The sequence below is a fragment of the Pan paniscus genome, chromosome 6 (assembly GCF_029289425.2).
Source record: "Pan paniscus chromosome 6, NHGRI_mPanPan1-v2.0_pri, whole genome shotgun sequence".
Lineage (NCBI taxonomy): Eukaryota > Metazoa > Chordata > Mammalia > Primates > Hominidae > Pan > Pan paniscus.
This window is the reverse complement of record NC_073255.2, coordinates 86,284,932-86,310,002: the sequence shown is the minus strand read 5'-3', so window position 1 is coordinate 86,310,002 and position 25,071 is coordinate 86,284,932. Positions and strand designations below refer to the sequence as shown.

Here is a 25,071-nt window from a genome sequence, read left to right as displayed (position 1 = left end):
TCCGGGAGCAGAAAGAGGCCAGGCAGTGGGAGTAGATACCCCTAAGCCTGCAAGGAGGGGGATGTGTGGGGATCCTTTCTGGGGGGCCTGAGGGTGCAGGCTGCAGAGACGCCCCGGTCCTGCGCACCTGGGAAGGCGGCTGCAGCTGCTCCTAGGAGCTCCTGCCCCGCCAACTCAGAAGGGGCAGGGCTCCCGCTTGTCCCTTGCCCCTGCCTGCTTTTTCCTGGAGCGGTAGGCCCAGGTCTGCAGCCACGGGTGCGGCGGCTGCAGCTGCACCCGGGAAGGCAGATCCTGCCCCTTCCTGGCTCCCCCAAGAGCTGCAGTTTGGGTGGCTATAGCCCTGCCGCCAGGTACAGCAGGAGGCCTGGGTCTGCGCTGTGGTTTGGGTGGCTGCAGCCGCATGGGTAGCTCCTGTCCCAACTCAAAAGGGACAGGGCTCCCACTTTCTCCATGGAGTGTGCAGCCCCAGCTGCGCTTCCCTGCTGCAGCAGGCATGATGGCAGCAGCCACTGACATCAGTATTATACACAGGAGGGTTCAAGTATTTTGGAAATGTTTTATTTCTTACGCTACTGGGGAGTACATGATTGTTCATTATATTATTTTGAAATATTTAATAACACATTAAAATATTCATAAATTAAAGTGTCACATAAGCAGAGAAGAAGCTGTTAATTCTGAATGGAAGTAGTAACTAAAGTAAGCTTTCTAGATGAGTTGGCCTTAATGGTTAAATTGGTCTTGAGGGATGGGTGGAAATTCAGCAATTCTGGATGGCAGGAAAGGAGATTGCAGGACGCTGGACCAGCATGAGCAAAGGTGTGGGGGTGTTCTGGGAAGGAGCTGGGATGCATAGAAATATATTAATATATACTGCAATAAATGAGGTTGATAAGATTACTGGGGCAAGACCACGAAAGGCCTTGAACACAGCAGAAATACAAAATAATTACTATACTAAGTTTTGTAAATAGGAGCATGCAATTAGGTCTGGGCTATAACTTATTATTTTTTTACATAATTCCAAAGAGTTGATAATTTCTCCAACCGGGATGTTATCTTATCTGAATCTGACCAGTTTAGATTTATACTGCTCTTCAAATAAACATAAAAATCACAATTCATCACAAGTCATCTACCAAATCTATTAGAAGAATTGATCGTCAGACTCATGATCGTAATAAATACTGAGATCTCTCACTGGTAGCTTTAAAGAGTCATTTAAAGTTTTTTCTTATGACTATTCATCAATTTTCCTACCTGGTCATGTCAAGTGAAACCTCAAATAGAAAACATTGCCTTGAGAAGGGATAGAAATACTGGTTGGTTTTTAAAATAAATCTAAAGCTTATTAAATTTGCCAGAATGGCCATTTTACATGAACATCATTTGGTCACCAGCAGGCATCTTTCATTGGCTTCACATGGTAGAGTCTGAAGAATATGGGTTGATCAATGTGTCATTCATCAGAGACACCTGCAGAGATGATGAAAGTTTATCGTACAATATTATGGAAGGAAACACAACATTTAGCAAATTGAACCACTCATCTCCTCCTCCCCCCTTTTTTAAACATTAAAACTGCAGTTTGAAAAACAACTTCCAATGTGAAAAAAAATTAAAACAGCAGGTGATAATTAGGGCAAAGTTACAACAATGTTATTGCTGATGGGCTACCTGTCAGTTAATGCAAGTTATCACTTCAACCCAGGAATAGTTATTATTAAAAACAACTTATGGGGGTTAAAGAAAGGATGTTAAATGTGTTAGTCTCCTTATTTGCTCACTTGGAAATGGCTTAGAGATAGCTCCATTAACCACCTCAGTTCTATCCTGGTCTCGGCAAGGAATGTACACAAAATAACTGAAAGTTATAAACGACCAAAACATAAACCTTAGATGCCTTGAATTAAAATCAATTTTCCTAATAAATTAAATTCAAATATTACAAACCAGTATGTAATATCAAGAATGAGGTACTAATAATTACCATGTTGGCAGAGTGCAAAGTGCAAGACAGAGGGATATAAAAATTTAGCAATTCAGAAAGTCTGATACAAAAATAGCTTTTACTAGTGTGAGGCTCAGAGTTCAGTTCAATCACTGAGCTATAATAGTATATTCTCTGACTAGTCAAGGTTGAATGTTCAAGATGTAGTTTGAGTATTAATCATTGATTCAAATAAAAGCACAACTGAAGAGGCTCTCCTGAGTTAAGTAGTTTATTCCTGAACACAGATGTAACTTTTTCCCTTTGTATTTTCCAGAACCACTTGACTGTTTTCCCTACTATACAAGCAACCTATTTTGGAATTATTTCTTTAGCTTTACTCTTTATCAACTATAATCTTTTGGGCAAAGAATTCACCTAAGCTTTTGCTGGTATGAATTATGAGTTCATTCATACTGGCCATTTCAAGTTTAAGCTTTAACTTTCATGCTACCCAGTAAGAAATCTGATAATATGCTATATAATTCATCTTGGTTTACTATATGGTATTCCATTGTACAGCAAATGTATTGTAGGATTCCATTTATATGAAGTACAAAAACGGACAAAAATCATTTATGCTATTAAAAGTCAGGATAGTGGTTACCCTTGACAGGGAGGTGATGACTAAGAGCGGGCACAAATTTGGCAAATAGTATTGTATGAATAAACCACATCTTTTTTTTTTTTTTTTACTTTAAGTTCTGGGATGCCTGTCCAGAACATGCAGGTTTGTTACATAGGTATACATGTGCCATGATGGTTTGCTGCACCTGCCAACCCGTCATCTAGGTTTTAAGCTGCGCAAGCATTAGGTATTTGTCCTAATGCTCTCCCTCCCCTTGCCCCCCACCCCTCAACAGGCCCCAGTGTGTGATGTTCCCCTCCCTGTGTCCATGTGTTCTCATTGTTCAACTCAATTATGAGTGAGAACATGCGGTGTTTGATTTTCTGTTCCTGTGTTAGTTTGCTGAGAATGATGGCTTCCAGCTTCATTTATGTCCCAAATAAACCACATCTTATTTATCTATTTTACTATTCATAAGCATTGGGTAGTGTCATTAATAAAAAAAAACGAAGTATTATATAGGTACTCATATGTACACAAGCAATACTCATATGCATTTATATATACACAGCATTTTAAAGCTTTTTATTGAAGCATAATTTACATACACAGAGATGCATATATCAATAGTACAGCTCAATGAATTTTCACAAACTGAACACACCAGTACCCAGCTCAAGAAACAACACTACCAGCTCCCCAGAAGCTGATTGGTGTTCTCTCCTAGTCATCAGCTCTCTCTCAAGGGTAACCACTATCCTGACTTTGAATAGCATCAATGACTTTTGTCTGTTTCTGTACTTCACATAAATGGAGTCCCGCAATTGTACATCTCCTTTTTTTCACTTAGTATATTTGTAAGATTCATATATTTTACTGCATTTGGAAGCAGATTGTTCATTCTTAGTGTGGTAGAATGTACTCTGTTGTATGAATATACCACCAATTATTTATCTATTTTACTGTTTATGACCATTTGGGTTGTTTCCTGGTTGGGGGTTATTTATGAATAGGGTTGCTCTGAGTGATTTAATAGTCTTTTGGCACTCATGGGACATTGGTATATTCCTAAGTGTGGAACTGCTGGGCCATAGGGTTTTCATATGTTTAACTTTAACAGATCTTGCCAAACAGTTTTCCAAAGTGGTTGTACTATATACCTAGCATTTGACTTCCTGAGGAATCATTCTAAGAAGGGCATTTCAGCATAACCATTAAGAGAACAGGTTTTGGAGTCACTCAGATCAAATTTAGCTTATGACTAAGGAGTGGAGGCACCTTGGACAATATGCTTAACTTTAAGCCTCAGTTTACTCAACTGTAAAATAGGAATAATAAAACTTTTCTCAAAATTTATGAGAATTAAATGAGATATTATTTTAATGCAGTTAGAACAGTGCCTGAAACATAATAAATGCTTAGCTTATTATATGGCAGTTATTAATCGCTAGCAGTTAAAACACAGGCAAAATGGAGAATTAGAAACAAATATGGGCAATATAATCCAGAAACAATTTTAATTGTATGATTGAAGAAACCTATGAAACTCTGACCCAAAAGGCATTGCTAATTCCAGGGAAGATTATATTGGATCCTGAACATTATCCCAAAATGCGTTTGCAAATTACCCTCACCAGAAGCAAGGTTCTTGGATGCAGCGTATTATCATTCATTTTTTTTCCAGTTATTACTCTTTAAAGACAGGACTGCCAAGGGCTACTCTAGAAAGTCACTAATATAATACCTTTTATTATATTTCCCAATTTCACACCTTCCTCAACCCGATCCCCAAAGTTGTTGAAAGGTGACTGTAATTGCATCGTTAGTTCTTAGCTTTCCTGGAATCTTATCTAAGACAACTTTCACATCTCCCAAAACCCTAAAAATAAGCCCAGATTTTGCTTTAAATTGCGAAGAACTTGCTTTATTTTGTAGGATGAGCTTGATAACCTCAGCGTGGATTTCAGCAGCTGCCGGAAACAGCACTCTAGAAGTTAACACAGGTACGCTCCGTACTGAGGCACTGTTTTAGCTAACTGCTCCAGGGACAGCAGGCTCAGTCCTCTTAGGTAAGTAATTTTGGAAGGTGGCACTGTGTTCCTAATAAATTGAATCAGATCCCGTAGGTTAGTCACTATTCTTAAGAAATAAAGCACGAAATCAACTTGAAGTCATCTGTTGAGAGGGCCGTGGATAGACCTGAAAAGGAACATTTTGAACATTTAATTGAACGTCTTTGATTTACAGATGAAAAAACTAGTCATTTAAAAAAGTCTTGCCTAAGGTCAAATGTTTTGTTTCCTGGACTGGCATAAAGCTCATCTGTCACAGTCGGGTGGATGTTCCTTTCTGTTCCTGGCAACTTGCCCCCCACCGTCCCCCCAACCCCACCTCTCCATCTGATTTCATAAAGATCCAGACCTGGGATTCAGAAACGGGGAAGCTGAAGGAGTGTGACCTAAAACAAGAGAAAGACAACCTATTAAATTGTTATTAGGAATTATAAGACGAGAGAGGCTTGCCTGCTAGAACGTCAAGAAGCAGTATCTTTTCTGTTTTGTACAACGCTGTATTCCCAGCACCTACAACTGTGCCTGCTAAGCCTGGTAAGGCCTAATAATTGTTAAATGAAAAACAATCAATCACTCAATCATAGATGTGTCAGATTGTGAGAGAAAACACGTCCTTACTGTTTTCTCTACCACCCTCCTTCCAGTAATACTAATAAAATGTGTACATTTGTATTCTAAATAGGTGAAATCATATACACAGCGCTCTAGCACGGTGCCTGGCCCATTGTAATTAATACATGCCAGTTTATTTTCCTTTTCTTCCTCCACAAGTATGGGCTACTAGGGAGGACGAAGGGTTGGTGCTGTGGTGTTCATGTGCCTGGACAGAAAGTGAAGCGTATCCAAGAGGCTGCTGAGAGCGGGCTGTCGGTCTTTCTGATCCGTATAGATCAATTCCAGTGCCCTGAAAAACGCACAGCTATTTTACCCAGAGAGGCTGGTCGCTTTTGTTGATCGATTCTCGGCTGCAGTCAGCTCTTTAATACAACTTTTTATGGGCATCAGCCACATCGCGGCGGGAGGAGGGGCTGTGGTGGAAAAAGCAGGGAAACCGCCCCCGACTCCCAAAAAGTAAAGGAAGCCCGCGGGGCAGGGACTGCGGTTTGCTGGTCTAACGGGTCCTCGAGCTGGGGCGGCGGTCCCGGCCCCTTCGGCCCCGCCCCTCGCCCGCGGCCGCCTCCGAGGTTCAAGTTCGGCCCCCGGCTGTTAGGCCTCGCGCTCCCGGATCTGAAGCCGCCCGTGCGTCCCAAGGTCCCCCGCTGGAAGACGAGGCGGGGATCCCAGGGGTCATCCGGGCGCGGGGTCACTCGTCCACGCACTGTGGTGCCACGTGGAGGAAAAGTTTCCAACTCTGCCAGTTGGTGCTCCCACTGCGCCCAGGCGGAGCAAAGGCCCGCGCTTTGGCCCCCGCTCCCCGTTCTGTCTCCTCCAGTCGCGCCCCCTCCCAGGGACGCCCCCCTTGTACCCCTTCTCTGAATTCCCTTCTCTCCTCGCAGCGCAGGTAGCCAAGGGAAAACACCCTTGGGGGCTGGTGGGGTTTCCCGAGAAGGCGGCCTCGGGCCGGCCAGGGGTAGAGGATCCAGGGACAAGTGTCCCGAGGAGGATGTGGGGGGCGCGCGCGCGAAGTGGCCTGGGAGCAGGGGCCCGCACGCGTCCCCGCTGCGACAGGCGGGATCCTCCGGCGGCTTCCACGCCCTGGCGCGCCAACTCTGCCCGGCCGCGGCCGACCCCACGCGGGCGGCCCCCTCCACGCCCCCGCCCCCGCCCCCGCCCCCCTCACAGCTCCCCACCGCCCCCAGTGCGCAGGCCCGGCCGCCCCAGCGCGCATGCCCTGGGCTCGCGAGCGCGGCCAGCCCCCAGCCTTTTGCTTTCTACACACTCTACAACTGGGGAGGGGGCGGGGGAGGAGGGAGCCCAGCCGTCCACGTGATCCCGCCGGCCGGGGCCGCGGGGGCGGGAGCGCGCGCCGAGAGAGGCGCGGGGAGGGCGGGTGCGCGGGAGCGCGCGCACTCGAGCGAGCGAGCGAAAGCACGAACGAGCGAGCGAGCGAGCGAGCGAGCGGGCGGGCGCGGGGTTGGGCTGAGGCGGGCGGCGGCGGCGGCGGTGGGCTGGCCGCGGAGGGGGAGGAGCGGGAGCTGCGCGAGGCAGGCGGGCGGGCGGAGGATGGGGCAGTGCCCGGGCTCCCGCTGCAGCCGCCCGGGGACACGCCGTGCACCCTCCGGCTCGGGGCTTTCTCGGCGGCGGCGGCAGCAGCAGCGTTAGCGGCGGCGGCGAGAGCAGCGTTCCCGGCTGCGCTTCTCCCTCAGGCGGGGCGGCGAGAGAAGCGGCGGCAGCGGCGGCGGCGGCGGCGGCGGCGGCGGCGGCACACCGGTGTCTCTCCCGCTGGAGATTTCTTTCTGCTTTCCTCATCGACTGACTGACTCACCCCCTCCCTTTTTTGAGGAAGGGTGACCTCTTCTCTGGGACTGGAAAAAATATTTTTGTGAGGAGGGGGGCGGGTGGCAGCGACAGGGTTTGCTTCTTCTCTTCTTTCATCTCCCTCTCCTCCCCCCTCGAAGACCGAAAAGCAAACCCCACAACTGCTCCAGCAGCATCCTCCTTCCCTTCCTCCGCCTCCCTTCTCCTCCGCCGCTCGCAGTTTCGCCCTCTCTTCCGCTAATGATTGCATTATTATGCTCCCCTCTCTGGGGGGTCTCGCCCCTCTTGGGTCGCTCCGGAGCCCCGGCCTCCCCTGGCTGCATTTCTTAAAAATTTGGGAGCCTGGGAGTGAGTTTTCTCCGAGGCGTGTGTGAGAGGCGGCGGGGGTGTTTTCCTGCGCGAGGGGCGGGTGAAGTTCATTGCCCCCACTTTTCCCGCGACCTTTTTCGGACCCGATTTTGGATCGGGTTGAGGGGGGCGCGGGCGTTTTCGGGGGGCGGGGGGCGCGGCGGAGAATGGCCGCGGGGAGGGCTCCCCGGAGCCTCCCAGTCTCTTGATCAAAGCATTCCGCTATTCTGATTTATTGCCTGCTTGGTGAGTTATTTTTTTTCCTCTAAAGGAGACCTGTGTGTTCAGCCATTACTTTGCTCGGCGCTGCTCCCAGGCATCTCCGACCCTCGGTGCTGCGGGGAGCCCCACACTTGGGCTCCTCGCCTCTCGCCCTCGCTCCCCGTCCCTCCTCCCCTCTCTCCGCCCCTTCCCCCTTTTCTTTCTCCTCTCTTTCTTCCCCTCTCTCCCTTCTTTCGGCCGCCGTCTCCCCCGCGCCCTCCTCGGGGCGGAGGGAAGCCGTGAAGGGGGAGGGAGGGCTCGGTGTCAATTTTTTTTTGTGTGGCTGCGGCCGTAGCCTGTGGCGGGCGAGCGGGGAGACCCCGGCGCAGCAGAGCCATGGATGGCCCGACGCGGGGCCATGGACTCCGCAAAAAGCGGCGGTCGCGGTCGCAGCGAGACCGGGAGAGGCGCTCCCGGGGCGGGCTGGGGGCCGGCGCGGCCGGCGGCGGCGGGGCTGGCCGGACCCGGGCGCTCTCACTCGCCTCGTCGTCGGGCTCCGACAAGGAAGACAATGGGAAGCCCCCGTCCTCCGCCCCGTCCCGGCCCAGACCCCCGCGGAGGAAGCGGAGAGAGTCCACCTCGGCAGAAGAGGACATCATTGATGGATTTGCCATGACCAGCTTTGTCACTTTTGAAGCGCTGGAGGTAAGGGGGACCCCCCTTCCCCCGGGTTCCCTTTATGCACGACCCCACTCGGCTGCGCCCGGCTCTCCTGCCTCCCTCGCCGCGCTCCGGGCTGTCTGTCTGTCTGTCTGTCTGTCTGTCTGTCTGTCTGTCTAGGCTGAGGTCTTATTGTTGGTGGGGGGAGCTGGGGGCGCGGGCAGACTGGCAGCAGGAGGGAGTCGCAAAGCCGTGCCTGGTCTCCTCGTTTCCTCGCTCGCCTTTCCCCTGCGCCCCCTCCCTGCACCCCCTCCACAGCAGATGGGCAGAAAGAAAGGGGTTCGGGCATCACAACAATGCGCCCCCTCTCCACAGAGAGCGCTGCCCCCACTCCTTCCTCCTCTCCCTCCCCAATCATGGCTTCTTGGCTGGTGGAAGTCTCTTTGCTGGGTTTGGGGCGTCTGTGGACGGTTCTGTGTGCTTTCTACAGAGTCATATGTTCGTGTGTGTGTGTGTGTGTGTGTGTGTCTGTGTAGTATATACCTTTCCCGGGTGTCCTCGGGACTGGAGACTGATGGGGTTTTGTGATTTCTTTGCGCCTCCCCCCATTACCCCCCCATATTCTTTTTTTTTTTTTTTTTTTTTGGTGAAGCTGGGGAAGGGGGCGTTTTCTCCTGGTTGGGAGAAAGGAGGGAGGAGGGGAGAGAAGAGGGAAGGGTGGAATAGCTCTCTGTATTCTGTATGGGGTTCTGTTACAGAAAGGGTTAATTATAATATTATCTATACACATACATAGGCACATGTGTGTGTGTACATGAGCAATTTAGTTCAAGGACAGAAAAAGGTACACCAGGGAAGACTGGTGGGAGGGAAGAATAAAATCCTAGCTGCTATCGGAAGGGCTTGTCACCAATTGTCCCTCTCCCTTTCCTTTTTTGTGTTTTCTTTTTTTTTCTTTCTAAGTGATTGGCTTTGTGTGTGTCTGTGTGTGTGTGTCTTTCTTTATTCCTTGGGCACCTGCAGCGTTGATTTTCAAATGCACATTTTCCTTCCAGCCAACTGGCTCCTAGGGTAGGGGGAAAGGGAAAAGGGAGGGAGGGGGAGACTGTCCAGGGTTAGGGGGAAACTGTCTTTGCCTGGACCTGTCTCCTTTGGTGTGGTATTGGTCATTGGCCTCTATAAATTTAACCGCCTAATTTCCTCCCCCACCTCCCTGTCCCCACCCCCCACACACCATGCACACACACACAGAAGGCTTTGAGATTCTGCAGAGTTGGTCCGCCTTTCTTAAGCACAAAACCAAGATACGGTTTATAGTTGGCTTATAGTGTTTCATGCACCTGATGTGATGGTTTGAGGTTCCTGAAGGAAACTTTTCCCTTTCCATTTTTTTTTTTTTTGCGTTATTATGGTATTGTTTCACATGTTCAGATGCAAGCTTTGTTAATGACAGCTTAAATCTCACATACAGTAACTGTACAGGTTTAGATTGCTGGTTCTGTTTATGTGTTTGGGTGTCAGCTTTAAATATTTTTTTCAAAGGAAGGCTTCCTATCAGTGTTGTCCTTTTCTGTGTGAACTGCTTTTGGTTTGGGCTGCTGGTGGTGATGGTGGTGGATGGTGGCCAGTGGTTGGGAGTAAGGGAGGTATTGGTGGTGGTGGTGGTGCAGGTGGTGGTGATGGTGATGTTGGTGGTATTGGTGGTGGTCATAGATTTTGATGTTAGTGATTGAATCAGTTACTCTCTGGTTCTAGAATTGGTGCTTTATTGGCCAAAATTTTGAGTGTTGAGGTTCACCACTTATTAGAATAATTCCAACTGTGGCTTTAAGTTTGCCAAGGTGGGTGGTTACCATACAGTGTGACCTCTTTCTGTCTCTCTCTCTTGTTTTAAAATAGGAGTTGAAATGGCAGCATGTTCCTATTAGAACATGCTGCTTGGAATTTGGTTCATCATTGCTGTCTGTGGTTGTTTTGGAAAGTACTTGTAAGAGCTGGTTACAAGTGGTTCTGCTTTCTGCATGGTTATCCTGAGCTCAACAATCAAGAGGGGCCACTGGATTCCCACGAACATTTTTGGAGGACAAGTAGGGATATATGTGTGTGTGTGTATATATATATATGTGTGTGTGTGTATATATCTCACTTATGCAGTTCTTTTTGATGGTTTTATTTTTAACAAATAGGTGTTTGACTGGGCTTGTGATATATATCTATTTATTTGGCTTTTGCGAGAAAATGTGCTCATTTTAATTTATTTTGTGCCTAAAAAACTTGTAATTTTAAAAGCAGACCAAGTTCAAAATGTACAGTTAATACCATTTCTTTCTTTGCTCTGATTATTTTTTTCTGCTACTTTTCTAGATTAAAATCCAGGATATTTTGGTTAGCTGAATACTATGTCACCTTCATATCTAAATATCATATGTCTATCTATGTGTAGGTATAAAAGGTCTAACTTTTAAAAAAGTTTACTTAAAATTCTGTAGAAAAAATTAAACATACAGAAGTAGACAGAACACCCAACATCCAGGTTTGAGAACTACCAACTCATATCTCATCTTGTATTTTCTATATTTCATCTATTTCCTCTCCCACATATGATCTCATCCATATTTCTCATACAGAAATACTTCTGTATGAATCCCTAAACCATAATGACTCCAAAAATCCTCAGACCCCACCAAAACCCGCACAGCAGTATTATCACACTTAAATGAATGTATAACAGTTCACTAATATCAAATATCCTGTCAGTGTTTACATTTTAAGAGGCCCAACTTTTGTAGGGAAGCCGTAAATACATTTGTCAGATTAAAAACACACAATGGGAAATAGAAATCATCATATATGTCTGGTTCTTTGGCAAACGGTAGTTTTGTTGGCTGCGTGCTATCACATTGTGTCCATGCTGGATGGTCAGAACATATGTGTTAGTGATTGTTAAATTAAAACCTCTGGTGGTCCACTCTATTCAGTCTGGAAGATTTATTGAACTATCACCAAGAAATGTGAGGGCTTATTGGGAACAGGCAACTAAACTATGAGCTTGGACAAAAATGTGTGTTGGGGGAGTGTTTGTAAAAGTTAAGAATTATTATAGATGCTAAGAGTTATCCTAAATACATAGTATGTTTTCGGGCCTTGTGTTTAGAAATGAAATCAGTTGTCACCACATGTCATTAAGGCTGCTGCTGGTATGATATTGTGAAAAGAAACCAGAAATATTGGCTTGCACAGCTAGGTTTATAGCTTGTGCCAGTTGAGAGCAATAGCTGGCAAACAGTGGAGTAGCATACTTTGTGTGTTAATGGACACATTATTTGACTCCATGATTTTGTTCTGAGTAGCTGGTTTTGGACTTCTCTTTTAAAAAAGAGGCTCCTAACTCATTATGAAATGTGCTAATATAAATAGTTCCAGTTCAACTGATTTTACTGATACTGGAGTAAAAGTGATAACTTGCCTAATGAGAACCTGCATTTTTATCTTGATTATTTTTTGCTGTTGTTGGATTCTTTTTTGAGATGATGAAAGCTTTAGGGGTAGTTTGACAAGTCTCACATTTTATAGGCAGTGAAACTGGCTGAAACAGTTTCATATTCACAGGGACACTTCTCTTGAGTAATTGTGCCCTGAAGTTCAAGTGTATGATTATGAAGAGCCTCATGATAGAAGATAAGAGGGTAGGCGAGGAGGCTAAAGTTGAACGTGGTGTTCTTTTCATTATGCAGTTGAGAAGCAGAATTAACATTGGTATATAGTATATTGTTTGTTTGGATATTCTTCGAGTGACAGGATGAGAGCAAAAATCCCCAGATAAGATGTCTAGTTTTCTTAAAAAGTGGCTTTTAGCAAAGTATAAATGGGAATGTTGGGGTCCTACTACCATCAGTGTGTCCTGATGTGTTAGATAGTGTTGGCTTTCTGCTATTTGGGTTTTTTTTCTGTGTTGTGTCTATTAGGAAGCCACGTGAGTACCATGGCTGAAAACTTGACTTTGCAAATCCATTATTTTTCCCCTCATTCCTCTTTTGTGCACTGGGTTCTTAGGGCAGCCTCCTTTTGTACAGCTGACCAAGGGAAGCTAAGATGAAATTTGTGGAATTAGCAGAAAAGAGGCCAATTGGAGCTTTATAGGCTTATGAAAGTAAAGGAAGACTCATTTCTAGTGGTTAGAGCATCAAACCAAGACTTTGATGTGGTCTTCACTTCCTGGCTCTGTTTTCAGGGCTTACCCCACACATCAGTAGCATAAGTGGGCTATACAGAATTTGGTGTACTTATAACATGCCATGTTAATAGGCTCTTACAATTTATTATGGTCAAATCACTTTAGTTGTTTAAAAAACAACATGAGTCACATGCCTTCTGTCAGTCTGCAGATATTTATGGTGTGCTTAATATGTACAAGGCACTAAGAATATAGAGAAACCAAACATAAATCTAGCGTTTTGAGAAAGTATGTAGTTTAGTTGATAAATTAAAGCCAGCACCTATGAAATAATTTTGAAACAGGTACTTGAATGCCTGATATCAACTAAGCACCATAGGCTTTTAGAGACAGGCTAGTGAGATAGGCTGAAGTGTTCAAGAAGGTTTCATGGGTGGGGAATGGGACCTAGAAGGGTGAAGTGATTTGGATATATGGGGAAGGAGTTGGAGCTAGGGAGAGCATTCTAAAGGAATAATGAAGGCACAGGAACAAGATGCTACATGGTTAGGACTTGGGGGCAAGGAAAGGCTGGTGGAAATGAGTACAAAGGTGGTAAGTAAAGAGTGCTTGTTAGTGGGGCAGGAGACCTGTGGAGACCCACATGCCAGGCTTGGCCTGCCTAACTAGTGTGGCCTTTGAAAGTTAACTTTCTAAAAGCATCATTTCCTTTATCCATTAGTGGAGAGGTTTAAACTAGTTTAGAGTAAAGCTTCTCAAGCTGGAAGGGAACATAGCTTTACAGGATGTTCATAAATTGTTTTTTAGTCTGAAACAGAGTGATCTACCGCCAAATAGTTTCTGAAACTTGATGGGCTAGACAAAATTAAATGGATGCCATGTTCTGTCAGAATTAAAAGTCTATTGTGTGAATGTGAATTTTGAATATCAGAGAAGGCAATGTGTTGTGCCTAATTTCCTAAATCTATTTTGACCACAGAGCACTTTTATTCTCTGCATTGTAATCTATAATCCAGTATGGGAAATACTAGAAAGGATCCAAAAAAGTCCCTCCAGATCTTGGAATCTGGTGATCTCTGAGTCTGGGGTGAGTGGGCTGATGGTAGACGACTTGGAAAACCAGGCACAGAAGCTTGTAGTCGGTGCGTGGGAGCTGCTTCTTAAGCAGGAGTGGCAAGGGGAGTGAAAGTGAGGAAGATGTAAACAGTGAGGGAGACTAGTCCATGTCTTTTCCTGCTCCGCTTTCCTGCCTGACATCTGCCTTTTTACTGATTGTTACCAACCCCACCAGGAGGTGAATATTGGTGAGTGGTTCTCATTAATAGCTCTTTCAGTGTGATGATACTAGCCCAATTCTGATGCCACCAAGCTGCCCTTCAGCCAATGTTTTATCCTCTTTGTCCCTTCTGGTTTCATATATTGCTGCTCTTTGGCAACCTGTAAAAAAAGGTTGGTTGGGAAAGGAGGTTGACATTGATGTTAAAACAACGATTTCAAATTATCTGCCTTTGGCTTGCTGTATATGAAGTGGTAGTTCAAAAAGGCAGAACCTCTCTTTTGCTGTTACATAGCCAGGAAAAGCTGTGGAACTGTGTTTCTGTTGCATTTTTCACTTTCTTTTTTGGAAAATTTGGCCATGGGACTGTAAAATAAATGGGTCAGTTCCAGCATTTGACTTCTGAAAGTATGCATAGCTTTAGGATCTGAGAAGGGATGAGAGTTTGGAGGAAAGGAAGGGTGTGAATAGTGTGTGTGGTTATGAATTCAAGTATTTTACTGTACTTACTGAGTTTCATTATTTTACTTTATAAGGCAGAGCATCACTTGAGGAGTATTTATGTGAGATGTGGTTGAACGTTGTGATATGATGATTCCATGCAGCTTCTGTTAATTGTGGAGATTAACTACTTGCACCTTTTTTTTGGAATTAGAATGTAAATGAATCCGTGAATTTAAAAAATGAATTGTGAGGTTAGGAATTGAGCCTTTGATCCTGAGAGTAGTGTTCTGTAGTTCTCACTGTTGAAAAAGGGTTAAGAAAACAGAACAGTAAACATGATTCAAGGAGTGTTGAGGGTGATAGATTCTGAGACTCTTCTACACCACAGTTTTATGTATTATCAAAGATAAATGGTGATTATTTAGTTTTAAAGAATGTTAGAATTAGAAATGAGGTCCCCAGATGGACACAACAATAGTTGAGGCTAGCTATTAGGAATAATTTAGGTCTTAAGAGCTACGAGATTTGGAAGCCTTTGGACGAGAAGGTCTGTGGCATTTCGGGTGTTTGTGTATGTGTGCACGCACCTGTGTGCACGCAAAGGGTGAAGGATGGTGGGTTAGTGGCTTTACATTTTATTTTATTTTACCCCTATCCTGTATAGTAGTCATAATATACTAAATGCAGCCTAACTTTGTAAAAGTGTTTCATGCTGTTTTTTTTCTCCTCAAGAAGCAACTTTTTTTTTTCTTTCAGAATTAGGATTAAACCCAATATGCTGCAGATGTAGGATAAAGAACCTAGTAATGGGAGAGCAACTATTAATTTTAGAAAGTTCTGAAAAGATTCAGGTAGATTTGAAAACTTAGATCATTGAAGTTTAGAAGAGCAATATGATAATGAATTTGGTAAAACTTGAGACAGGAGAAGATCAAAAATAATTAGTGAGCTGGGGCAGAACTGTTTTATATAATCAGAACCTGTTCCATGAATGTAGACTTTTTTCCCCTCTGGGAGGTGAAGAGGACATAGAATTTAAGACTGGTGAGACCCTAAGTGTGTCTTCTTTCTTCCAAATCTGAGCCGTGTTCTCCTTCATTTCTTCTAACACAATAGCAGAGTAATGATAGTTTCTATTATAGCTTTGCATCTGTTGGTATGCAATTAATACATACTGTGAGGTCACAAAGAATAGGCCCTTTTTATGCTATTAGTATGAGGAGGGGAGGAGTGAGTTTTCTAGAATTTGACTGCCCCTGCTTGTTTAGGAAGAAACTAGACAAGTACAGGCTTCTATGTCTTAGTCCTGTTCAGGTCTCTGATTCCAGCCATTGCAAGGGGCTCTGGACCCTGAAATCATATGAATTGGTGCCTTCTTTGAAGGTGTTTATTTCACATATTAGTGTATGTGGCTCTCTTAGGGTCCAATTAGATTCCCCGCTCACCTGCTGCCCACCTCTCTCCTTTCCTCCCTTTCTCTCTCCTTCATATCCTTCTTCCTTCTCTCTCTTCCTTTACTGAGGTAGAGCTATCAAAATTATGAATGCTGTTAATAAAAGGTAATGCATTTAGGACATTGTGTATGAAACGCAGAAATTCAAAAATTTTTAAATTTCATTATTTGAACTGTGACAATCTGCTTGAGGAACTCTAATTTAGCTCTCTAAAGGTGAATTGCTTGCCACAGTTTTCTTGGCCATTACAGCTCACTTTTCTAATTTCTCAGCTTATGTCTGAATTCTAGTTAGTTTGTTTGCCAGAGCAAACCTTATAAATGATCAACTACATACAAATATTTTTAAAATGACTTAACTGTCATTTTAGCTTGCACTATACCTCACGGTGCCATACCCCCTTGTTACCTCTGGAGCCCTGGAAAACCCATGTGCAGTAAAATGGAGTCACAAGAGAAAAGCCCACAGTTTGTAAGTAATGGAAAATTGCTAATGCAAGTTGGGATTCATTTTTGGCAGAAAGTCTTTAAATTGCAAGTATTGTGTGGCTGCTATTAACTGAAGCACAGCCTGCAAATATAGATTGTGACTCTTGGTTACATGGGTGAAATCTGATATTTTCTTTCTTTTATTTTGTTTTTTTGAGACAGTGTCTTTGGTTGCCCAGGCTGGAGTGCAGTGGTATGCTCATGGCTCACTGCAGCCCCGACCTTCCTGGGCTCAGGTGATCTTTCCACCTCACCCTCCCAAGTGCTGGGACTACAGGTGCATGCCAGCATGCCCAGCTAATTATGTATTTTTTGTAGAGATAGAGTTTTGCCATGTTGCCCAGGCTGGTTTCAAACTCCTGGGCTCAAGCAATCCAGCCTCCTCAGCCTCCCACAATGCTGGGATTACAGACGTGAGGCACTGCACCCGGCAAGAAATCTGATATTTTCAAACTGTGGCTAAGTTCTAAACCTGAGACTGAGTTTTAGTCATTGCCAGGGACAAGTTGTGATGACACCTGAGGGATCTCATTTTCCTTGTTGTCCCCACACCTACCCTCGTCTGCAGCACAAAATCTCATTTTAAGTTTTTGTAAAGTTTCTGATGGCAGTAATATTTTAGAACTTAAAAAGAGAAATTAAGAGATTACAGTCCCATATTATAAGTATTTCTTAGTTGTTATGTTGAAGTAGACTTCTTTTTTCTTGTTTTCTTCTAGATCTCTTTGTTCAGTTATACTCGTTGGCTAAAGGTTGCTGGTTAAATGTTGTTTAGCGAAATATTCTATAGTTAAAATCTTTACAAAGAAAAAAAGTAAGAATGAAGATGTGGATAGCACAATAATTGAACATTAGATTATTACTTGTTTTCTAGCCACATGATAGAAATTGCAGTGACTTCCACCCATTCTGTCTGTACATGTTCAGTTGGCAAAGAGAATGAAGGTCCTGGACCGTGCTTTTCTAAGAAATGATTTTATATAGTTGACATTATACTTTCACTGGAGCAAAAAGGGAAACAAGCATTTGATTAGTGTGTCTTACTGCATATTGTGGTCTGCTCCCTCATTTGTTACGGTGGTCAATATGATTGCTTGACAATTACAGTTTTGAGATTAATATGCAGAGCTAAATCTTTAGGAGGTATCCTAAAGTTAGGACCTAAACTTTTTCATAGCAGCCTTTTGATCCATTTTATTCCAGCCATTGCTAGTTGATGTGCTTTCTAAGCTGTGTGGCATCAGAGGCACAGATGTTGTCTTTAGTGATGTAGTTCTACCTCTCATTTTGCAAATGAAAACAACAGCCCACAGGGGTTAATTGACCTGTTCAAGATCACACTGGGATTTAGAGGCTCTCACTGTTACCCTATGAATCTAGGAGTCTGCTTCTTGTAAGTTAGTACTGGGGAGTCCCAAGGATTGGGAACCTTGGAAGGAGATTTTTTAAAAACAAAAAGTCTTACTACAAATGTGGATGAGCACCCATGATTGTAAAGCTTCCCATTTCAGCTAAGAAATGTTCTGATTTACACAATATCAAGAACCTTTAAAAAGCGTTGTTCTCTCCCTGCGCTCTCTCCCAGTGTATCACCCTGAAATTAGTTGGCCTTTCTCTGTAGGTACATTCATCGTTTTTAAACACTGCCTCCCACCTCCCTTTTATAAGGATGTAAAATAAAAAAATAAATATTAGGGTGGTTTCTCATCATTGAATGTCTAGTGGAAAGATAAAATAATTATTTGGAAGTAAGATGACCTTAATGTGGCCCATGTAAAATTTTTAACATAATTTCTTTGTGTAAAATATTTTCTTTAGCCTAGCAATCTGTGGAAACTCAGAGCAACTTCATAACATTGGTAGCAGGATGTATGGAGTGAGTGAACTTTGGAGTATAGTGGAGTTGAAGGCTCAACCAAAATTTTCTTCGAGGAAATACTCAAAATATTAAATCCACATGACGTGTTGACTAAGGCATCTTGCCTGTTCATTGCTGAACCAGAACATTTATAACAACTGTTTCTCATGTGTATGTATTCATAGCCATTCATATAATGAAAAGAAGTTTTCATGGGATTGTAATAACATATCAAGATGGATGTAATTAAAACAGAAGCAGATTGACACCCTGAATTAAATGTAAACCATAAACCAGGATACCTGAGCATTGTGCCTTACATATTTGCTGTAGGGGGCAGTCAGCCAAATATGCAAATAAAAAGACATTGATGAATCTTCCTGGGTGTGTTTGTGGTTGCAGAGAACCCAACTATTTTATTAATCTTTTACCAAGCATTGTTTAGATTTGGAGCAGCCATGGATTGTATTAATTTGGCAGACCAAATAGCTTAGGACCAGAAAGTAGGAAATAATAAAGGGAAGACATGATTGATATGCTGTCCTATAAATAACACATGCGACTGACAAAGGGGCTGAGTAATCTTTAGATCTGTGCTTCATTTCATTAATGGAGTTGTTAAACCAGGATGTTTGAGTTGAACTTCAATCAGAGAGGCTCTGCCTCCCATTTAAAATGCAGGCCTATCTCTAGTTACTCTCTGGACTGATATGTTGACAAAATTGGTGTAAATCGAATTTTTGTAAATTGGATCAAATGCACTAGGGGAATCTTGCTGTGAAAAATATGAGTCCTTTTTATCAACTATAGTACTCCTCCTCTCTGCAGGGAGGCTGGGATTTTGGTGGAGTGAGTCTCTTCAGATGGGCATTGCTTCCTCTGAGACAGTTTCCTGCATGTGTTCCCGGTGCTCTGTTCCCCGTGCTCCTGGAAGACAGTGACTGTGAGATTTGCATTTTCTCTTCAGGTTTTATACCTCACTTGGTCGGTGCTTCCAGGAATAATTGGTGGTGATTTGAATAAGCCCGCATCATTCAGATTTCAGAGCTTGGTTTTCAAGTGCTTGCTAAGGAGGGCTCCCAGCTATGAATATGGAATATGATTTCCCTATCTGTTCCATTGGGGAGTCCAGGCGTGTCATAACCACTTCAGAGTCATGATTGTATCGAGACACCCTAGCTGTAATTTTTCTATATGACAGTTCAGTTTTAAAATTGTAAAGATGCCAAAAGCAGGGCTGCATTGTTATTAGGGAAGTCAGTGACATCTGTTATATCTTGTTAACCAGGGGAGGAAAATGCTTTAATCAAAACATCTAATTATACCCTATGAACTGATGAAATATCCTTTGCTAAATTTTTGGAATTGGCCTTAATGGAAGAAGCTGGCCTCTATCAGAACTGTGAAGTAAATTTACCCTTTTTATTTGGAAAAATATTTATTCCTAACCGTAGTGACATAAGGGTATTTTAATTGTATCAGATTACTTTTATATGTGTGTTGAAAGTAGTTATTTTTCAGAAGTTGTTCAAGCCAGCATCACGTTTTTGTTTTTGTGCTCTCTGACTCCCTTAGCATATGAGGCCCCCAGAGGGAGTTTGTATTTCCAGATGTGAGCCTAGGAGGATATGTGGTGTCTTAGAGCCACCTGGGGAGGGAGCAAATGATAATTGCAGGTGAGATGCAGGGGGATAATTCAGCCTGTGTGCTGGGAGGTGCGATTTCACACCTGAATGTTGAGACCTGCTGTGTTAGACACTTGTGTTGTTTTAAAATGTTTTATTACTCTAATATAGAAATGGACCAGATTGTTCCAGGTCACCTTCAGTTGAAAGAATATAAATGTTTTTAAATATTGAAGTATAATGTGATTCCAGAAATGGTTCCTGTGTTTAAAAGTAGTTTTACATATATCTGAAAGCATTAAAATCTGTTTAACTCAGCATGTCTATACTGCCTCTACCTCTGTTGATCATTTTTTAAAAATTGTAAATTATTTTGGCAATGTGGCTTTCCACTTTGAATCATTCAAGCTTCAAACTGTCCAGTAAAACTATCCTTTTATCTATATTTCAAACCTAGAATTAATTTTAACTATAGCTATTAGTTGTTTCCAGAATCACTGACGATGATTATAATATTAATGATAGTACATTATTGATAGTCTTAATGCTGGGATATGGATTATTTCCGAGAAATGATTAGGTCTGAGAAATGCTTTATTTCTTAGTTTTGGGGGTATTTCATCTTTCTGACATGGTTTTCCCATGTATGGAGATCTTGGGGCCCGCCTGAAGGAGTTTTTTGAAGTGTTGACTGTGACACTATGGGCTTCATGTTTACTTTGGGATCTGGTGGGAAGTTCAAGTGCTATTAATTTTTCCTTGGTCTGTTTTATGCTTTGTAATGGCTTTCTGTGTGTTTTTTGGGAGTTAAGACTAGAACCTTGGAAAAGAGAGAGCCAGAGTTTTCTCCCTATATTTCTATTTTAAAACTTTTTTTTTTTTTTTAGACATGGTCTCGCTCTGTTGCCCAGGCTGGAGTACAGTGGCACAGTCATGGCTCACTGCAGCCTCGACCTCCTGGGCTGAAGTGATCTTCTCACCTCAGCCTCCTGAGTAGCTGGGACCACAGGCGCGTCTCACCACGCCTGGCTAATTTATTATTTGTAGAGACGGAGTCTTCCTATGTTGCTTAGGCTGGTCTTGACCTCCTGGGCTTAAGCGATCCTCCCATCTTGGCCTCTCAAAAGTGCTGGGATTATAGGCATGAGCCACTGCGCAGCCTTTTATTTCTTATGTATTGTTATTCTCTCTATATTCTCTGCCTAAATGTAACCCCTGCACTCTTTCTGTATATATCCTTCTGGGGATATTTGAGGCTTTCAGAACTGTTTCTTTCTTCACTCAGTAATCTATGCATAGTAGGTACTCAGTCATTGCTTATTTACAGTTGACAACAATTCCATGAAAAGAAATTTTTGAAGAGGGAGCTGCTATTTACTATTCGCCTTGTGCCAGGCATTGTGCTAGCAATTTTGCATTCGTTATCCCATTGACGCACCCCATGAAAAAAAGAATAATAATCTCTGTTTGATAGTTGAAGAAACTGAAGCACAGAGCCGTTAAATCAACTTGGCCAGGATCAGTATAAGAGAGGCAAGAAATGTAGCAGTTTTTGCCTGACTTGAAAGCTTGGGCTCCTTATCCCTTTACTCATTTTCATACAGATGCATTTTGTGAAAGATGGCCACATGGTCTCTAGTAGACCACATTTGTTCATTGTTGTGCTGAAAATTGTTACAAAGGATTTTCTAGGTATAATAATAGGATTTAGGGAGGGGAGAGTACTTATTGTCCAGGTCTTTATTTCCTTTGAAAAGTTGGAGCTTACAGTTAGGTTGCTGCCACTCATACAATATATCTGTAACATATTCGTTGTTGTTTTTTCTCTGTTTCACTGTTTCTCCCTGTTATAAAATCTGACCTTTTCCCGGGTTATACTACTCAGGTAGATTTTAAACCATTGTCAAAGGCAAGGATTCAGGCTGATGATATTGAGGGTTATTGTATGTCAGTGTCTGTTCTAAACCCTTGCACTCATTTATCTCACTGAATTCTAAAAGTAGCTCTCTGGAACACAAATGTAAAATTGGAATGAGGACTAGCATGCCCTCACAGATTACTGTGCATATAAGCTTATATTCTGCTATAGATTCTGAAGTATTTTGTCTTGTCTGCTTTTAAACTGTTCTAGGAAGCAGCACTTGTCTTGAGAATCTATTTCACAATAAAAGAGACCTTGTTTTGAGGGCTAGATGTATTTTTTTAAAATCTATTAGGAACTCTATTCTTTCTGGTAAAAGACCACACTAAATAGCTCTTTTTGCTTTTCTTGATATCTGTATCTTGAAGATACCAGGTGACAAATAGTCCATTGATTTCCTCTGTCATTGTTTCCTTTCATTATTCTAAGCAGATTTGCAAATTGTTCTCTCCCATTTCCCATTCCACCCTGTTAAGGTTTGTTTATGCTACAAAGAGTATGCTAATGAATATAACTGTTAGATTTACTTCTTAAGGAAATCCCAACTGCATTTAGAGTACTGTACATTTTTGAGAAGGCTCCTCCTCATTTCCCCTCGGCTAAGATGGGCCTCCTCACAGGTCATTCTCTAGGACTTCACGATTCAGAACTGGTCCATTACCATTCATTTACAAGGAATGGGGGTTAGTATAAAGATACACACACAGAATACCCTCACTGGGCCTGAATTTTCTAAAGATTTCTAGATGAATATGAAGATCAGTCAAGTTACACACTTCTCTCAAGAGTCACTCTCCGTCTCTTTCTTTCTTTCTTTCTTTCTTTCTTTTTTTAAGAGATGGGATCTCACTCTGTTTCCCAGGCTGGAGTGCAGCAGTAATCATAGCTTACTGCATCCTGAAACTCCTGGCCTCAAGCGATCCTCCTGCTGCAGCCTCCTGAGGACCTGTAGGTGTGTGTCACCATGCCTGGCTAATTTTTTAATTTTTTTTTTGTAGAGACAGGGTCTTGCTGTGTTGCCCAGGCATTCTCAAACTCCTGGGCTCAAGTGATCCTCCTGCCTCAGCCTCCCAGGTAGCTGGGACTGCAGGTGTGAACCACTACCCCTGCTAATTTTTTTTGGAGGGGTAGAAATGGGGTCTTGCAATGTTACCCAGGCTGATCTAGAACTCCTGGTCTCAAGTGCTTCTCCTGCCTTCACCTCCCAGAATGCTGGGATTACAGGTGTGAGCCACTGCGCCCATCTGAGTGTCCGTATGAAGAGAGGTGGCAGTTTCTTCTTGGAATCACCATGCTCTGAGACACACAGTCTTGCCTTTCTCTCTCCAACTGTCTCAATAAGCACAATTGCCCCTTTGTATGTCCAGAATGGAAATACCATACTAGAATTCTATTTTACAGATTGTAATTGTTGGGGAGACCCAAGTCAAAACATGTTCTTTGAAATTTAAATATAACTGTAAAAGGAACCACAAAGTCTAGGGCTTTAAAGGTGATCTTTTATGCTTTGATTTTATGTATTTGTAAAATACAAGTTCTATATTGACTCTAGGGCCTGTCTCAGATTGTAAACCCTTAGATAGTAACTGTGTCTTTTTAACTGTTCCTTGTATCCTTCCTTGCCCCTCTGGTGGTCTATAATACCCCTGTTGTGATGATTTTGATTAAAGAAACATAGTGTGAAGATGGGCTGTCAGGGATGGGTGTCAGTTTCACTTCAGGGTAGTGGGTGCCATCTATTTTCTGATTACAGGTGAACATTACTTTAGCATTATTTTTTTTTGAGACAGAGTCTTGCTCTATCGCCCAGGCTGGAGTGCAGTGGCATGATCTCGGCCTACTGCAACCTCTGCCTTCTGGGTTTAAGCGATTCTCCTGCCTCAGCCTCCCGAGTAGCTGGGATTACAGGTGCCCGCCACCAGACCTGGCTAATTTTTGTATTTTTAGTAGAGACAGGATTTCTCCATGTTGGCCAGGTTGGTCTCGAACTCCTGACCTCAGGTGATCTGCCTGCCTCAGCCTCCCAAAGTGCTGGGATTATAGGTGTGAGCCACTGCATCCGGCCTATTTTAGCATTCTTGTTGTAGATTTCTACATCTGCTGCCCATATTTCAGCTGTACTCTTATTTTGTTTAGTATGGTATACCTGGGATTAGGGACAGACAAATATTTATGCTCAGCCTGATTTGGAAATTACATTGTTGAAATACAGCCCATATGGCCATTGTAAAATGGTTAGTACTGCATATAATTGCCTTTCCAATGATGTACTTTGTCATTACTTCCATCTTCCAAGAAGCACTCCTGTAGCATGCTGACAGCAATAGCATCATTAGAAAACATATGGACATGCAAAGGCATTAAATCATCTTTAGTTTAAGGATTAGATTACAGTGTTAGAGGATGGGTCACCAGGCTTGCAATCGATGACTCTTGCTTAGTTCAGCACTGCTAGACTGGATGATAGAGATTTGCAAAAGTCCTATTTACTTGTCTGCTGAGTGTATTTCATATCTTCCCTGCAATTGTGAGAATGTCCTTTAGCTGTGTATAAGCCTCTATCACAGTATTGCAGCCAGTTGGCTTCTCAGGAGTGTTTTTTTCAACTATTCATGTCCTGTGCAGAATTCTTTTCTAGGATGCTCCCTCAACCTCTTTTTTTCTGAATGTGAGCCCAAAGCAGGCTAAGCCAGGAATTATTTTATTTGGGGGTCATTTAGATATAAAAAGAGACTAAGTGGTGGAGTCAAGAAAGTACCAGGTGGCTGCCATGTTGCCCAAATATTTCCTCCCTTGTACAGCATCTATCTCCACATGGGTCTCAAGTCCACCTCCCTTCTTCCTTTCCCCTCTTAGAAGCAATGGGATTATTGCAGCCTAGAGGCTCAGTGGTAGGTCCTAGAGGCCGAGGGACCATGTGATAGAGCCTGGAAAGAGACCACCCCCTGAATCCTGCCCTTTGTAGTTGGATGTTTTTTCCCCCCACAACTAGATAGGTTTACTATCTGGCTGTAAATATTCTAGGGATGCAACAGTTGTGGGACATGGTATGATTTGAATTTTCAGGGTCCTTTTTGTAGTTGCCAGTGAATAGTAAGTGAAATCGCAGAATGGAACATCATTCATCAAATTTAATATTTCTTCTTTGGAGTTTAACAGAAATAATGTGGATTTGGGGACTTTCAGAGTGATAAGGGACTTTGGAGATCCTCATGGGCAGTGGTTTTGGGTACCTCAGGGTACGCTGAGTCATTTGAGGGGAGATCCTGACTTTATTAAATCAGAACTCCACCTTTACCTGTCTTCTGTATTTATACTTATGTATTAGGATAACATTCTCTTTGAGAAGAAAAAAGTGTCTGGATTTGTTTATTCTTTCATTCAAAAAAAATTATTGACAGCTTCTGTGTGCTAGGCAGGCACTACTCCAGGCACAGGAAGTACCATAGTAAATTAGAAAAAATAGATATCTATTTTAATGGAGTTTATATTCTAACAAAGGATGGGGGGACATACTGTAAATAAACAAATATATAATATGTTGGGAGGTGACAGGGGATTTTATAAAGCAGAG

At 43.1% G+C, this 25,071-nt stretch overlaps 1 protein-coding gene across 13 annotated transcripts in view; it reads left to right on the top strand.

The window, feature by feature from the left end:
- The first annotated feature begins 6,725 nt into the window (after window positions 1-6,725).
- Window positions 6,726-25,071, top strand: part of AUTS2 (activator of transcription and developmental regulator AUTS2) — a 1,193,236-nt gene continuing 1,174,890 nt past the window's right edge. For 12 of the 13 annotated variants that reach the window (XM_055114461.2, XM_063606264.1, XM_034964274.3 and 9 more), the window contains exon 1: window positions 6,744-8,302. In XM_055114461.2, coding sequence (XP_054970436.1) covers window positions 7,994-8,302 — 309 coding nt within the window. In that variant the 5' untranslated portion in view covers window positions 6,744-7,993. Of the gene's footprint in view, window positions 8,303-25,071 lie in introns of all 13 variants that reach the window. The other variant, XM_034964281.3, reaches the window with a different exon arrangement.